General features: G+C 39.9%; 1 protein-coding gene across 1 annotated transcript in view; it reads left to right on the top strand.

The window, feature by feature from the left end:
• Positions 1-16,931, top strand: part of KLHDC1 (kelch domain containing 1) — a 28,959-nt gene that overhangs the window by 7,985 nt on the left and 4,043 nt on the right. Inside the window, exons 5-10 of the mRNA XM_080592714.1 lie at positions 368-446; positions 1,344-1,427; positions 3,407-3,490; positions 9,694-9,752; positions 13,966-14,078; positions 14,927-14,999. Of these exons, the coding sequence (XP_080448840.1) occupies positions 368-446; positions 1,344-1,427; positions 3,407-3,490; positions 9,694-9,752; positions 13,966-14,078; positions 14,927-14,999 (492 nt within the window). The remainder of the gene's footprint in view (positions 1-367; positions 447-1,343; positions 1,428-3,406; positions 3,491-9,693; positions 9,753-13,965; positions 14,079-14,926; positions 15,000-16,931) is intronic.

Genomic DNA, 16,931 nt, shown 5'->3' with positions numbered 1-16,931 from the left:
AGATGAATACAGCAGGCTAACAAATGTTGTAGAAGCATAGGGATGTCACTGTCTTGTGTGTAATGCATCATTTTGACTCATGTCTGAAAATGACTGTGGTGAGCTTGGGGATGGAGGAATATAAAACAAGAGCTTTGAGGTATCTTGCAGCTTCCGCCTTACTTAGGAGGACTTCTGTCAGGCACATTGAGGAGTGTAACAGTACTACCTTCATGTTGGTAAGGTTTTCTGTATGATTAGATGCAATATGAAATAATTTGTATTATAGTACAGTAGGTAAAGCAGTATTTGAGGCTAATTATTACAGTTAATTAATTTGAATTTTATTTTAAAAACAGCTAACAACTTTTTTTTGTTGGTGTTTTAGGCTAATATATTTTGGTGGCTATGGCTGTAGGAAGCATAATGAGCTGAGTGATTGTTTTGATGTCCACGATGCGTTTTGGGTAAGAGATTTGCTACAATTCAGAGTGTTTTGTCCTTTCTTGTCAAAGCATGATCTTTTATACTATGCTCAGTAGGTACGAAGATCTGCCTGATTTTCTTTTATTTGTAGAATCATGAGAGATGTAAACTTGAGTCTTCTACTTTGATTTGGAATTTCAGGTGTTGCGTATTTCTGGGAGGTGTTGGGTGTTCAGTGTATTCGAAGTGCTAGACTTTGAATGCAGTGAAACAAAATGCTGTCAGAGGAAAAACAAAGGCAGTATTTTAAATCTGAAGACCCTTTTTTAAACACGGAACTCCCAGAAGATTTTAGAATTGCTTTTCTTGAAGTAACAGAAGGGAACTTACAGCTTCACAACTCTAACGGACAAGCACTCTCGGTTAATTTCCTTAATTTGTTAACCAGAGTAAATGCCATATGCTTTAAGATGCCTGGATTAGCTAGTTTCCTATAATGAATCCTTACTAGAAAGAAGGAGGCTGATTAGAGTGTCTGTTCATGCAAATTAATAGATACTCATTCAAGGGAGTCCAGACCCTTAACATCAAATGTTAAATATTGACTTACAAGAAATGTATTACCTTGTACAATCTAAGCATTCAATTCTTAGTATGTTGTGGCACGATATAGGCTTTGCCTACTCCAGTGACTGATTTTGGAGCCCAAAGCCCATTTTCAAAAGTGTCATCATCCCTCTCCATCCCTCCTGAATGCTGCTGACCTCCAACTAGACCTGAGTTGCTCTATCACTTTGAAAATGTTAGCATGTTTCTTTTAATAAAATTCTGTATTTTAGTTTATTTTCTGTTTTGATAGATCACTTCTAGGTTTGTACCCTTTAACAAGCACAGAAGATGTTAAAATAATATTTTTAATTTTTTAACTCCTCTTTCAGGAAGGACAGATATTCTGGGGATGGCATAATGATGTTCACGTTTTTGATACAAACACACAAACTTGGTCTCAACCAGCAATTCGAGTGAGTGTTCTTTAAGTCTTATTTTTTGAGACAATTGGGACCTTACTGCATTTTGAATAGTTACTGAGCTCTAGAAATTCATGTTGGGTCAAGGAATTTGAATATGCTTACTTTTTTTAGCTTCTAACATTGCACAGGAGGACACTCGATGCATCTGAAATGTGGAGAATTCAAGATTGATGTCATGCCTTTTTTTCTCTACAGGATGTAGACTGGTGTTTGTTCTGTAATGTGGTTCTGAGGCAAAAAATAAAGTAAGCTTCAGAGAGGTATTTGAAATCTGGATAGATCAGAAGGTGATACAGTATTCTGTATCTAGGTCAGGCTTTGTATTTAGGTTTTAAAACACATGTTGGGAGTATGAAATTCCCATCAGCTCTCTGTTAGTGCGAAGCCAAGGCACTGGCATGCTCCACAAAACCATTCAGCGTGACTCCCAGAGCGGTGCTGAGGAGCAGGGTGAGGAGGCGTTTCAGCAGCTCCTCGCAAAGCCCCCGTGGGCCCTGCTGAATGCGTTCTGCAGGCTGGTCGGGTATCCCTGTGGGCCTTGCCAGGGTGCCAGGTCAGGAAGAATTTCTTGGCTGGAGCATGGCCATTGACCTGTGGCACATCTCACCTAGCAAAGGCCTCCTGGAGCTAAGCGAAGGTCTGTGGGCAGCGTGTGGTACAAACGTACGCGTGGTTTTAATGGTGCCAAGCTGAAGTTGACCAGTGCCATCCACCTGTTTTGGTATGAAGCTATTTGGTTGACGGCAGCTGTGCGTGTTAATCTGCAACATTGATGAGCTATCACAGGTAACTGGGAGTTAACCAGATGAGAGATTACTTGTGGATTACCTCCTCCCTTCCCACCTCTTTCCTTCTTCATAAAGCTGGTAGCTCAGTGTGAATGATGGCACATCAAGTTGAGAGAGCAATAGCGGTCTTGAACCCTAGTCTCTCTTGGTTCACCATTCAGTTCTCACAGACTATAAAAAAACAAAAGGCAAAGAGAGAGAAAAAAACTTTCCATATTGTTAGTTTAGGCCTTCAGTCTTTATTTGTGAAGTAAAGATGTATGTTTATTGTGATGTATGTTTAATATGCTCATTATTTGCATGTTGTGTATATGCAGTTGCTATATTCCCTTCAAGGGCTAATGTTGAAAAATCTTTTAAACAAGTATCTCCTAGTCATGCAATCTTGTTAGAATAAACAGACCAGATATTATTCAGCAATACATTACTTTAATAGCCTTCCAAAGGAGCATGTGTACTCAGTTTCCAGGTAAAATAGCAATGCACACGTCTTTATGTACTGACATTAAACGTGATAGTGTAGTATAGAGCTTCATAAAATCCTGGGGAGCTTCTTACAGAAGAACTCAGTAGAGCTGTATTGCAGTGAGGTCTGACACTGTTTTATGCTGTTTATAGGCTGTTCTAAAACTCCTACAAAATTAAATGCAAAAAACGAAATTACCATTAAAAAGTAAAAGCCAGTTTTCCTAGCTTTATTTCTGACTTACCCAGGGAAGATTTTTTAGCATGTGGCTGTCGCATGTTGCATCACAGTTCAAGATCTGATCTCCAGAGATTTTTAGTACCAATTCCTGACAGTTTGTGCTTTGGAAAAATAAAGCGGCACAGGACATATCAACAACAACTGATGTGTTATTTTAATTTTATGCTTAGGAATTAAAGATAAATTAATCAAATTTCACTTGAATGAAGCCTTGATGTCTTAGACCAAGAGGGAATACATTAAACATCAGCAACTGAGGAAACTCGATTAAAGATTCCTTAGCAATTATGTGTATCTTCTAATGTCTGTGGAGTTTTGGACGTGACTATAAATTATTTCCTTTTAAAACTGTAGATCTGTCAGCATACTGATGCATGTTGGCCTTAACTTTGCAGTCTCTATGTTACTGATGTGCCTTTAAGTCCTTGGCTGACACTTTGATGATGTTCTGAAATATCATTTATTGGTTCTTTCAGGGTGGAGATCCGCCTCAGCCTCGAGCAGCTCATACATGTGCGGTGCTGGGAAATAAAGGTTACATCTTCGGAGGACGAGTGCTGGTTAGTGTTTGATTAAAACATTTTATAGGTGGTAGTTTTGTAGGTGTTATTTTTGTTTGGCTTTGTTTTGCTTTTCTAACAGCAAATTATTTTTGCAGTAGAAGAAAATCCAAAGTGTTTTTGGCCTAACTGATATGTTTAGTAGTGGTGAATCCAGGATGCTTTCTTTCATTCCTGTGTACCTTAGAAAAAGAAGATTCTGTCTTTCTGTCTCTAGTATTTATGATGAAGCATACGCTGTCCCCAAAAGGGAAAGGGAAAAACAGATGAGAGGTAAATTTACATGTTTATAAATCAACAAAAATGGTTGACCTGTGTGTAACATCTGTAGGAGATGCTTCTTTGAGAGTGGAGCAAAAGCAAGCCCGATGATAGATCAGGTTTTTATAAATGGTGAGATGCTAGCATCCTGTGCTTAGTACAGCTTTGCAGGTTTACAGATCACTGAATGAAATGGTAGCAAGAAGTAAATACAAATAGGATTTTAGCTTCTGCTTTGTTTTTCTTTTTTTTGCCTAAAGAAAGGGGAAATGTGTAAGAACATACACGCTTCTCACCTCCTGATTTTTACCTTCTGGGAAAGTGAATCTTAGAATAGCAGGTTTGATACAGTATTTTAGATTTATAATTGCAACGTGGGGTCCCAAAAGGTAGGAAACAGCAGACTTCAGTTGGCTTTATAATTTAAACTTTTGTCATTTTTTGCAAAGAAGTATTTGAAATACACTTGTGGAAGAGCAGCATGTGATTATAATGTCTGGATACAAAGCCAGCGTCTCCGTACGTTGGGGCTGGTACAGGGAGCTGCAGCATGTTACCTGATAGCACAGGCTCCTGCAGCCACCCGTCACTTCAGTCCCGTTAAGCCTCTTCTCTGCTCTCTGAGTGCCAGTTTCACGGTCTCAGTCTTTACCTTCAGCATGTTCTGTGACCTTGATAAAGAATATGTGAAGCATCCTGTAGAGATTGCTCTTGACAGCTCTTTTCTGTGCATCTCATACAGGCTGTTGACCACGAGAGTAAGGCTTGTGAGTACTTTCCTGATAACTGATCCAGGACTGTACCATTTAGTACACCATTGGAGGATCTTAAATCTGTTGCCTTGTAGGTAATCATCAAGGGCATAAGATCTGCATCATATGTAATCAGTGCATATTTAAAGCAAGAATAGATTCTTGCTATGTAATCTTAACTCTTTATTTATTTATTTAACTTTTCTAGCTCTTTTTAACCTAAAAAGGAAAAGCGAAAAAGTCATAGGTATCATCTTATGGTTGTCTGTGCCTAGCAAACTTGAAGTCATCACTGGAAACTTGGGAGATACCAAAACCTCATCATTCAGTTTTTATAGCGTTGGTTAGAGGAAGTTTTATCCTTGTTCTTCTGTGCTGAAGCATTAAATAAATGTAAGAATTTAAACCTGAGGCAGCAATCCAATATAAAATAAATAAAAATATATATATATATATACCTACTTGTGTCTGAAAATAAGACTGGTAGGTAGTAGGTAATCTGAACTAGAGCAGGCTCCACCCATCAGCTGTAATTTTTTTTTCTGGTATAGTTTTGTTATGGGGTGGAAAACATACCAACTCTTCTTAGAAGTGTTGCAAAAGCATAGGTAAGATAATATTTTTGTATGACTTCGTATGAGCTGGAATTTATGAGGAATGCAAGAAGCAGATTCTATAAGGCAAGTAAAAAAAAACCCCTTCTAATTTAAGTTACTGTGTACTCCTCCATATTTTTAAAAATTGTTATGGTTTTAGCCTTTTTTTTTAACCTACAACTGATTTGTAGCCTTTAATCATATTCAGCTAGCCGATGAGACTTTGATTTCTACTTCTACTGCTATGAAAGTAACAGTGAAGACGCTTTTGAAAGCACTCAGTGCTCTGTTTCTGTAGCTTTCTTATATGAAAAAGGAGTTAACTGTTGGTTGGAAATGTCCTACAATGAACATACACCAACTTCATCTTAGAATCTGCCATAACCTAAACCTTGTATTCTTAAGGTATTATGCTTTTTTCTGTATCCAAGTTCCCCGTTTTTTAAGCTCTACTACAAAAGCTCTACAGTGGTGCAACCTTCTTCTCAGGGAAAGTCTACAGTTCTGTTACAAAATGGCTTACTCCTGCTTGCTCAGACAGAAACCAGACGCACAGATCGAGGCAGGTTGAGAATGCGCACACGAGCAAATATCCAGCCAGTTACTCAGTTTGAATTGCCTCCCACAGCTGCAGGAAAAGTTTTTGCCTAAGTAAAGTTTTACCTTTTCAGAGCATTCAGAGAAGGAAGCCACCAAATTTGTTCCTGTTTATCCTTACCAGTCTGCACCGTGTCACGTTGCCCTTGGTACGGGCTCACAACCTCGGGGTTATTGCTAAAGCCCCACCTCGGGCTGCGACAATTGCACACGGTAGCTTCCAGAGCTGTAGGTTTGGACAAACATATTTGCAAACAACTAAGGAGATAAATGGATAGTGGAAACGACTGAAAAAGTATCTGGTCTTAATCAAATCCTGTGTGTCAGGGTGAGCCACGCTGGGCTAAGCGAGCTCTGTGCTTGTGCTGTAGACGTGCTGTTTGATGGCTGCTGTGTAAATGAACTCTTGCTAACCACAGCTGACCCGAATCCTGCCCCTCATTTAGCAAGCCCACAGATGTGAGAGGGAGAGAAACCGAACGTGAAGAACTAAATGTGCAGCTCAGGACCTCCTGGCCTACCATTTATTTCTGAACGCTTCCTCAGCCTTCAAAGCCTCGCTCCCGCTGGCTTGCTGTGAGCGAGGGCTGTCTGTGTGGTGCAGACGTCTTCACACCACAACAGAACAGCGCTGAATGTTGTGTCCAACCGGTCAGGGTTGCTGCACGGTGCCTGTTGCAATTGAAGCGCTTTGTAACCCAAGCCATGATTCCCATGCAGCCTCTGCTACCTGCATGTGAAATTATTAGTAAAACTGGAGCTCACCCGTGATTCCTCCGCTGTGCTGTTGCATGATTAGATGTGCCCTAAGAGGACGTGCCCTCTGCCTTCTAGTTAATCATGTCTGTTTGACAACAGGATTCAGAAATACAAGAAGGCTCTGAGCTGGAAAGGTTTTTCTCTTCCTCGGGTAGCATCTGCTTCCTTGATAACCACTTGCTAAATTTCAGTGAAACCACTTGGGAACAATATGAGAGAAGAGTGAAATTTTGGAAAGCTGTATTTAGCTTTGTAGGAGAGCAGCAAGTGTAGTTTTCACCTTAGTGATACTCAGTTATTGATTCACTTTCTATCCTAGAAAAAAAAAGGAAGGAGAGTTACAGAGGTTAGGGAGCATTCAGTGGGGCCTGAGGAGTTAATGTAAGTCATGAAGCAGGAAGGGAAGCTAAAGACATCAGAAAAGGATTGCATTTCCTGACAACAAGAGTAATTCCTCCCCAGAGGATGAAGTCTTGCTTTTCTCCACAAATTAAGGAGCAAATACGGGGTTGCTCTGCTCCTCCTTCTCCTTCTAGTTCACCATAATACAAATCTTCCCAGGGAAAAGGCTCTACAAGGAACCAGAAAGGGCCAGGAAGTGTCATGAGGCTTCTCCTATTCATCTTTCTGGGAGGAAAGGGCACCTTTTTCCAAAGTTGGAGCTAGAGCTGGTAAAAGAAGATGATGATGGTGATGATCAAAATCAATTGTACCAGGAATCATTTGAAAACAGGCTCAGAAGTGTTATGTGGACTCTGTTCCTCCAGGTAAGCCCCTGACAAACAGAAATGGGAGAAAGTGGGAAGGAAGGAAAGTTAGTCCAAAAGTTGATGCAAGTCTCATGTTTAAGTGGAAAGCTTTCGTGTAAAGAATGATGAAGTAATAACACAAAGTCTTTTCAGCAGCTCTTCACGCATCTGATGCTTTAATGTATGCATGTTTATATTTCTTTTTATCCTTCCTGTCACTGAAGATAAGAAGATAGATTGAACTGCAGTCCTTCGACAAAGATTTGAGTTTGTAATAGCTGTTTGCTTGTAAATCTGAGACTGGAGAGCTGCGCAGAGCAGTGATCTGTAAATATGTCACCCGTAATGCCTTTCATCACGCCAGAAAGCTGGTCCCGAGACAAAGCGGATCCTGGTTAATGTTTGCTGGGCTGCGAATAAATGAACATGCCATAGATAAGAAAGATGTCTAAGGAGTCCTTGCGGCTCAAACGGAAATGCAAACCCTCTTACAAGGCTTAGTGCTTTCAAGCCAGCTAAGAATCAATGTAGGATCATCAGCTAAATTATTAAATATAGTAGGTAGCGTTTATGGTTACAGGAGAAACTGCAAGCAAATTGTGCATGTGGCAAGTGACGATAACCTGACCGGGCGCTTTACAGCTTCCCAAATAAGGGCTGGGTAGAAAGGCATTTTCATTTGTTAAAGCGATGTTAGAGGGCTGAACCTGAGGCAGAAATGTCTAACTGATGCCGAGTTGTGAATTCAAAATGAGGTTGGTGTAATTTCTCATCTGTCAGTCTGTTGAAATATTAGCATGTAAAGATGATAACACATTGATTTCCCAGGGACCAAGGAACTGAAAACTACTCCATCTTCTGCCTAATGCCTAGCTTTGTAAAGAGAGGAAAGTCAGCTAGGAGGTCTTGAACAGCATCTTCTTGAAACCCTGATTTCCAACGTAACAGCAACTTTCTTTCCTCCCTGTCTTTAATCAATGTCGCCTGTATTGAAGTGTGTTACTCCTAGATGATGAAATGTTTGCGGTTCTGGGGGCCAGGATGCTGTTTCTTTTTCCCACCCTATCCCCAAGTGTCTGGCTGTGTACAGGTGCAGCGGAAGATACTCAGTAACCGCATTTTGCTTTCTGCATGTATGATTTGTTCCTCGTTTCCTTCAAAGCAACCTGAAGGAGCGGGGAACTGAATAGACTTGTCATGGAAGGCAGATCAATCCACTAGCTGTCAGCTGGACCATATTTTATTGTTACATTCACCCTCTTACGGGAGTAAAGTTTCTCAGGCAATGCACAAAAGCACTCACGTTCTGCTTTTCTTTAGCCTGCTGCCGTCTCTGAAGGCATTTCTCAAAATGCCAGTTAACAGCATCTTCCCTAGGACAGAAACGGGCTAGCACATATGTGATCAGAGGAGGCCACAGCTATCCTGAAATCCTTGCTGTTCCCTGAAATACACCGAGAGACCTTCCACAGCTCAGCTTTGGAAGTCTCTCAAACTCACTAACTGGCTGAGTTCTCAGGGACAAAGCTACTCCTATTCTGACTTAAATGACAAGTCTAGTTTCTGCCTCAAAGGATCTGCAAGCTGGAGAAAGGCTTATTCTAATAGATCTATGGACTACCCTAGGAGAAAAGAAATTGTAAGGTAAGGCAAGCTATATTTCCCTACTTCTCAGATACTGTGTAGTAGTACCAAGAGGAATCACAAATATCAGCCAAGCGTACTGCAAGCCGTTGAAAGTATTGCTACCATCTAAAGCAAATAAATTTTCATATATTCTCTCCCCCCTGCCATGTTTCCAAGGCAATTACTTTCTTCACCTCAAAACACAGGCACATATGCAAGTGTATTGATTTCCCATTCTTCTTACTGATATATTTTATGATTTCTATGGCAAATACTAAAGGGTCATGGAACCTTAATGTTGCTAGTATTAACTTTCCAAAAGGGCTTGCCATTCAGAAAAGACAGGTGTAATGAACTTCTTGAGGAATGTCACGTACTGAGTACGCTATTTATTAACATATTCCAAGAAATTAGTGAGCAGGCAGCCAGGAGAATGCAGAGTTATGATCAGAATGCAAATAAAAATGAGAGAAACTATGTGTAGAGTATTGAAATGAGCAATTCTGCAATTACCTACTGCAGGTTTCGTGGATTGAAATTCAGTACGTTTCCAGGAACTGAATATCACAGTTCTTCAGTATTAAACTACTATAAAAGAGTAGAACTGGCCCCATAGTGCCATTGTGTTACTAGGAATATTCCTGACAGGTTATTTTCAGTCGCCTGTTTTCTTTGTTGCTTTTTTTTTTTTAAGAAGTGTTTTTTCATGTGCTGCATAGTACAGAGTTGTTTTAAGGCATAAGGGTACAGTTTTCTTTAAATTATTTTTACTTAAATACTCTGTCCTATGAAGGCCTCACTTAAATACTTTGTACATTGTTTGCTTAATATAACACAACTGGGATTTTATTTTTTATTTTTAGCAAACTAGAATGAACGATTTGCACTGCCTGAATTTAGACACGTGGACTTGGTCTGGAAGGTAGGTTGCCCTCTCTAATGCTTAGAGTTGAATGTAGCAGATTGAAACATGCTGTTAAATAGTTCCAATTTTAATTTTGTATTTTTTCCAAGAGGAAAATGGGAGTTTGGGGACTTAAGCAGCTGTTACACTGTGATTTCGATTGAATTTAATTTGATAGGGGTTACTATGCTTTTTCTGTTCTGCACCAAAGCATTGTTAATGCTATTTTAAGCACAGCATGTAGTGATTTAACATGCTAATTTCCAAGACTGGTACATTTATCCATACGGAATTTTAGGTTTGATGTCTTTCTTAATACTTTTTTTTTTCTGTATCTGTATATTGCTCACTGTGGTCCAGATTGAGGAAAGATCTTTTTTTTTTCGCCTCTTAAGCATCTTTATTTAGGTAAAATAAATCACCTAAATATTTCAATTTTAAACTAAATCAGGTGTTAGTGTACTTTTTCAGGTTTGCTTGTATACATTTATGGTAGCGCTCGCTACACGTGTAGAGTCAGTGGCTGTATTGTTAGCTGATAGACAAACCAGAAGACGAGCAGAAACCAGGGGGTGATGATCACTGTTCTGTTCCTGTCCTCAAGGTAACCTAGTAGTAATTTCACAAAAGACCCTGAAAAACAACTTCCATGAGTATGTGTCAATACTGATCCTGCCCCAGAGCTTCACACACCTATGTTGGGCATCTTTCTTACCTGTGACTTGCTGAGCAGTCGTGCACCGAGCGTGTTTCTCTGCCTTCTGAATCAAATGCAGAAGGAGGGAGCAATCCTCCACCTATTCCTTCCAACTGCTAACGGCAGCAGGATGAGGAAGTCTCACAAAAACTTCTCTCTGGAGGTTTCTTTCATTAGCACTTGGGACTAACTAAGCAGTTTGATTTCCCTTTTTCTTTGCTGGTTGTTTTTAAATGAATAAGATGCTGCCTACATGATAGCACTGTCCCACTTAGACTGCAAACTTCGCCTCCGAGTGGATCGGTAATTCCAGTTACTGGATGTAACTGCTTCCTTTTTTTTTTTGGTTGTGGCACGAGCCATTGCCGTTTGACATGCTTTGTATTGCATTAAAAAAAGAAAGCCATGACAGTTGAGTGACAGGTCAACAAGAGGAGTTTCAGGCCTTGAAGGAGATGCGTCGGTGTTGAAGTTCTAAGTCCTAGTCAGCCGTATGAAAGTTTGTATCTATCATATTGCTATCTATTCACATTTTTACTCCTGTTTATAGGCTGCCTTTGCACAAATCGCTTTGAAAATGATTTCTGGCCACATGCTTCCTTTTATAGAGTCAATAGTGGTGGCTGTGTTCGAAATTGAGCATTGGTGGGGATCATCTCCAATACAAAGAACTGGGTCCCAAAAGTTTCACACTGTGTAGAATAAGACAGTGCAGATAAACAGGGTGTATTTTTTTTCTCTCCTTTTGTTTTTCTGTCTCCAAAGAATTATACTCTGTAGGTTGGCTTGGATGAAACTTATATAGCAAAGAAATACTAGCTGAGACCAGTGAAGTTATGTATTAAGATTTTGAAATAAACCAAATCACTTCATATCCTTTGAGCTTCAGGAATAGTCTTGAATAGTTCTCATCAGACAATCCATTTCCAGCTAAAAGCTGCCTCTTAAAAGCCCAGCATTGCACAAGTGGGGAAATTCCTTCAGACTTTTTTGCTATTAGTGTGAATATTTTCTGCTGTAGGTGCTTCTTGCAACAGCCTTTGCCTTTCTTAAGCTATAGCTTCAAACTCCTCTGATGTGATGACTAATGAACAATTGGGCAAGTTGCAAGCTATTTGATCTTGATAACAGAATTACCTCAGCCATTCTGCAGCTGCAGAAAGGCTGTTTTGGACTGCCCGTGTGAATTATCACCAGACGAGGGTCAAACATTTTATACAGATTTACAAATTTGGCTCTCTGAATGCCGCCGGTGTTTGAGGTTCTGTTGTAAAATCCAGAGCTCCCAGCAAGGAGGAGTTGATTTGCACAGCACAACAAATCCACTTGTTGAATATCCTCTCCTAAAAACAGAAATACCAAATGCCGTGATGATTTTATTTAAAGCCCCCTGGCTTTTCATTAACTGGTGTGCTGTAATGATCCATCATACGCCCATTTCACCAGGCTGTTTTCCCAAGCAGTCATATCAAGTTTTTTCTTCTTCATCTCTATGCAGATTTCTCAAGGAATTGCATCACATTAACCTATTAATCCAGAAATATCTTCCAGCATGGAGATGCAATATTGTCTTTTCAAGCTCCGTATACTAACTGTTAAGCTTCTTTCAAAATACTCTTGCATTACATAGATACAGCTTTTACTCACCGATTTACCAACCAGCACAGCAAGCAGGCTGTAAGCTGGGGGCCAGACCTCTCCTAGAGATAATTGTCATTACAAAAGAATTGGAGGAAATGAGCCCACCTTGCAGTCACCTCTCAGGTTTGTCATCAGACCTCCCTGATACTATTTTCAAAATCTTAACCAAATATACCCAATGTTCACGCTGCCAGGTGCTTACACAAATGCAGCATCTGCGAAATGTGTTGAGTCCCACCCAGGAGGGTACAGCCCATGTGTACTTTGCATTGCTGGCCTCCGCTGTGCTGCTGTTCCCTTTTTCATCCCCTTCTGCTTGTTCAGCCGTGGGTGCTAGTCAGGCACTGGGGAAAGTTGGCAGCACATTGCTTTGTCCTTCCTCAGCCTTTTTAAGTGCTGATGTACTGCTGCTGTGTGGGGGAGGCCAGGGTTTTGGGGAAGGGGTCTCAGGAACGAGCCATCAGGTAGAGGTGGAGGAGGAGAAGACTTCTTCCACCACCCAGAAGTTACATCGTCTCCCCTGAGCTCCACCAACCTGTTAACTGAAATGTTCAGTATTACGTTATTTCTGTTACTGGGATAATTCGTCGTATCAGTTGTGTGAAAGATTCAAATGCTCTCACCCATCAGTTTCTGGTACATGTTTTTCTAAACATCAAAGTCTGTTGTATCTTGGCAGTCTGCCTCTTTTGCCAATTTCATAAGTGTCTTATACAAGCGTTGTGCGAAGCGGGCACTTAAACATCGTCGACTTGGCTCCAACTTTCATGCCAAATTTAGTAGGACAGTTTTGCAATCAGTGTTTAATTAGCTGTGATTCTTTAGTCTTTGCTTCCAGATGGAGAACTGCTTAACAGTCACCAGTAGTGAAATTCCTCTAACAGCTGCAGCTGCCTGTGTTATTCACCCCAGGCTCCCTCTGTGCTCAGTTAAGAGAAATAGGCACTTCTCGGGCATGAGGTGACTGCTGCTAAGGTAGACATCTGAAAAAAAAAATCACAAGAGCACAAGTTGTGCTCTTCAGGGACCTGTTTCTCTTCATTGATTGTAAAGAAAATACTGATTGCCGCCTCTGCTGTCTCTCTTCTGCCGCGTTCACATTATAGATTGAGCACACATCTGTGCACGTTATATCAACCCCTATTCAGCAAAGTGGGGAAAAAACAAGTAACTGGTTCTTGGAGATACAATCTGTGTGAACTGTAGAAAAACCCTTTCTTCACCACTTAGGGACAGTCTCCAACTAAGAGTCTGACCCCGCAAGAGAGCTGATAGGCGTTCATAGCTGCTCTTTTCCTTATCTTTCCAAAATCAGGACGTACCAAGTGTGCAATGGCCTACATTCCGTGTGTCTTAAGTTTTTTACTTTTACAAAAGAAGTTGCCTCTTTGGTTAGATCAAGATATTACGTGGTCTGATGCCCTCTGGAGGTCCTCAGTTTTCTCTGCTAACTCTTGGGATCCGTCTGAGACAGCTGTACACCGAAGTGCCCAAACTGAGATGGTGTGAATTCAGGCCACCCACTATATCCACCCCTAATGTCCACGTTCTTTATTGTTCACGTTCCCATCTCAAGCATATGGAATTGTGTAGCTAAACTGAAATCCATAGATAAAATCTGGAAGAACTACGTTTTTGTAATGTGAGCAGAATCTTAGAATAGTGAACCCACCCCTGTTTTGTGCTTAGGTATTGCCCTTTTTACTAACATTTTTCTCAAGGTTTGGATGGCCTCGCTTCTTGAGGGTAAATTCAGACTGTTTAAATGCAGCTTTTCCACTGGGAAAATATCCAAGCTTGTTCAAAGACAAACTAAATTAACTACTGATTTTTTTGGCAGGTTCATTTTCAGCATTCTTTGAAATTTTGTTTTTGTTTATTTCTTTCACCAAGAATTAATATCAGTGGAGAGAAACCAAAAGATCGATCATGGCACACATTGACTCCAATAGGAGATGACAGACTCTTTCTTTTTGGTGGACTGAGTTCTGATAATGTTCCTTTAAGTAAGTAATTGTAAAATAAAGATTCTATTGTATGCTTTAGCGCTAACTTATATTACTGTGCATATTTGTTGTCTTTCCAAAAACTGTTTAGACTATTTAAATCTTTTTACAGAATTTTCATGATGCTTGAGTATTTATTGAGCCATTTTACTTTTTAAAGAAGTGTAGGAACACATTGTGCAGTACAATGATAACATTTGATGATCAGTCTTTCATCAAATTGTCCGTGATTTGAAAGGATAAAGGCAAGAGTTCCTCACATTCAGATAAGAGCAGAAGAAAATTTTTGATCTTGTTACAAATTGCAGTTAGAAGATTCAAATAATAATGTTGACATAATGTAAATTTCTGGATGAATCACGTCCACAAAAAATTAGATGGGAAGTAAGGTAGTCTTAGTGTACTGTATTTCCTTTCTAAAAAAGACAATCTTTTCATGACAAAATATGAAAATAGCTTTGAGTGTCACAGATAAATTCCATTGGGAGGGGACAGTTTTCAAAGGGACATTGACCTGCTTTCAAAGGAACATCGATCTGCTTTCTCATACATTCCATTGGGAGGGGACAGTTTTCAAAGGGACATTGACCTGCTTTCAAAGGGACATCGACCTGCTTTCTTAATATACCAAAAAGAAAAAAAATCTGTGTGTTTTAATTCCAGATTTCAATGCAGCAAGCTTTTTGTAACTGAATGGTTAAGTTAAATTGCAAAGGTTGAAAAGATTGACTGATGTTTTTGTTATCTTAATATAGTGTCTTCTTAGAACACAAAGCTTTTGTATAAATAAAAAGAGAAGGTAATGCTTTGTCCAAGGAAAAAATACTAATATATGTTCTTATTTATAGGTGATGGCTGGATTCACAGTATTACAACAAACGGATGGAAACAACTTACCCATTTGCCTAAGAGTAGGCCTAGGTATACAAAAATAACACTGAAATTTAGACATTTAAAGTTAAGGAATTCTAAATTAAAAAACAGTGTTTTTAAACTACATTATAGAAATAATTTACTAAATGAATGTGGCACCATTGAACAGTTTGCACTGTTTCCTTATGTGCCTTCATACCAGATAAGACATTATTACTTTCTGTGTTTATTACAGTTGATGCATGCTTTCATTATGGTGATTATTTGCATTAAGATATTCTGATGAAGGATCTGGGTGTCCAGTTAACCTGGTGTTATATATCCAAATGATTTTTATATAAGAAAATGTATATGGTTTAACTTTCGAGGAATTTAATAACCAAAGAGAATTACGAAAGTTAATTAATGTTAATACATTTTTAGAAACATGCAGAAGACGACAATGAAAATGTTGATGCACCTTTTGGGAATTAGAAATAGCTGTTGTTTTTTTTCTCTGAGCAGAAGCAACTAATTATGATTACAGTTTTGCAAACCTGAATTTAGTACTAAACTACAGTAGCTAGATTTAAGCAGCACAGTATATGGAGTTTTTTTTATTTCGGGAACTTAACTGCCAGCCAAAAAGACCTTTCTCCAGGATGCATATGGCTGTAAGGTCTCTTCCAGACTATAATCCCCTTTCCTTTCCAGCTTAAGAGTACAGAAAAAGATTATTTCTGTCTTAAAAAAAATAAGTTGCATGTTCTAAACCTGGGCATTATTTGAAAGCTGCCATTAAAAACAGATGCCTGCTGTATCAGAGTACAGCCTTTATTTTTATCCCAGTCTTTGCAGCATTCTCTGTATTATTATGTGAATACTGTTCAGATGAATGGTTGTATATAGAAAATATTCAGTTTTTCATGGAGTTCACTCTTTATATTCATCCAGGTACTCTCAGCACAACTTCTTGTCATTCTTTTAGCATAGTGTATGATTTTAGTCTGACATTTGTATGCTTCTTGCCTTATGTTCTGTTTTCTATTACTGAAATATCCTCATGTCATTGAATTTTCTTCCCATTTTATTCTATTCTAGGGTGTTCTTAAATATAGCAGCCACTGTTAGACCAAGATTTCTGCTTTTGTATATTTCAAACTATTTCAAGCCCAAATAAACTCATACCTTAGCTTCACAAAATATTTTCTTTGTATGATCAGTGAACTGACAAGTGAAACTGATGCTTTCTTAAATAACGAAGCACATCGTTAGCAGTCCCAACTCATACCTGTCTTCCTGTTCAGTTCTTTATGTGGATGGTTTCCTAAAAGTTAACTGCTGAAGTGGACTGCCTCCTCCCAGATGTTTAAGTTTTATTGGTGCCCCACGGAAAAGGACTGGGAAGGGGCAGGATGTGCTCTTCCTACAGGCAGCACGCCAGGGACCTGCAGCTCAGCCCTTACTCTGCAGTTACACTGGGATACCATTTGTGCCTCAGGTGGCGGTGGCACCTGCCTTGAGAGCCCCAGGTGGCTTACAGGCAGTTCGAGGGCAGATCCCACAGTGGGCTACAAAGGATAACCTCCATTTGGCCCTGCTGGCAGGAGGCTGCTGTGCAAGCCCCCTGCCTTGCTGCTGCAGGAGCACAAAAAGGGATCCCCACGCTGACGCTGCTAACTTGGCTGGGGACTAAACCACACGCACAGCCCTGGCCCTCCTAGAGAACGGAGCTGTTGGGTTATGTGCTGATGCCAGTCGGCTCCCTCAGGTCCTGATGTATCTTGTTCTCTGCCGTCTTTAGCTTTTGGTGTGCGGTTTGGTAGGCTGAGGTCAGGTGCCTTGCATTAACCTAAGTCTTTAATGCAGTAAATGCCCCCCCCCCCCAACACCACTGCCTTTTTAAAGGAAGATACCTCAATAACATTTTTTCAGGAAGTCCTGGAAATACAGGTAAAAGGAGCCATACCAAAAAAGGAGCCATACCAAAAAAGGAGCCAT

This window comes from Anser brachyrhynchus (genome assembly GCF_964034855.1).
Source record: "Anser brachyrhynchus genome assembly, chromosome: 5".
NCBI classification, from domain to species: Eukaryota; Metazoa; Chordata; class Aves; order Anseriformes; family Anatidae; genus Anser; species Anser brachyrhynchus.
This window is presented reverse-complemented; position numbering and strand designations above follow the sequence as displayed.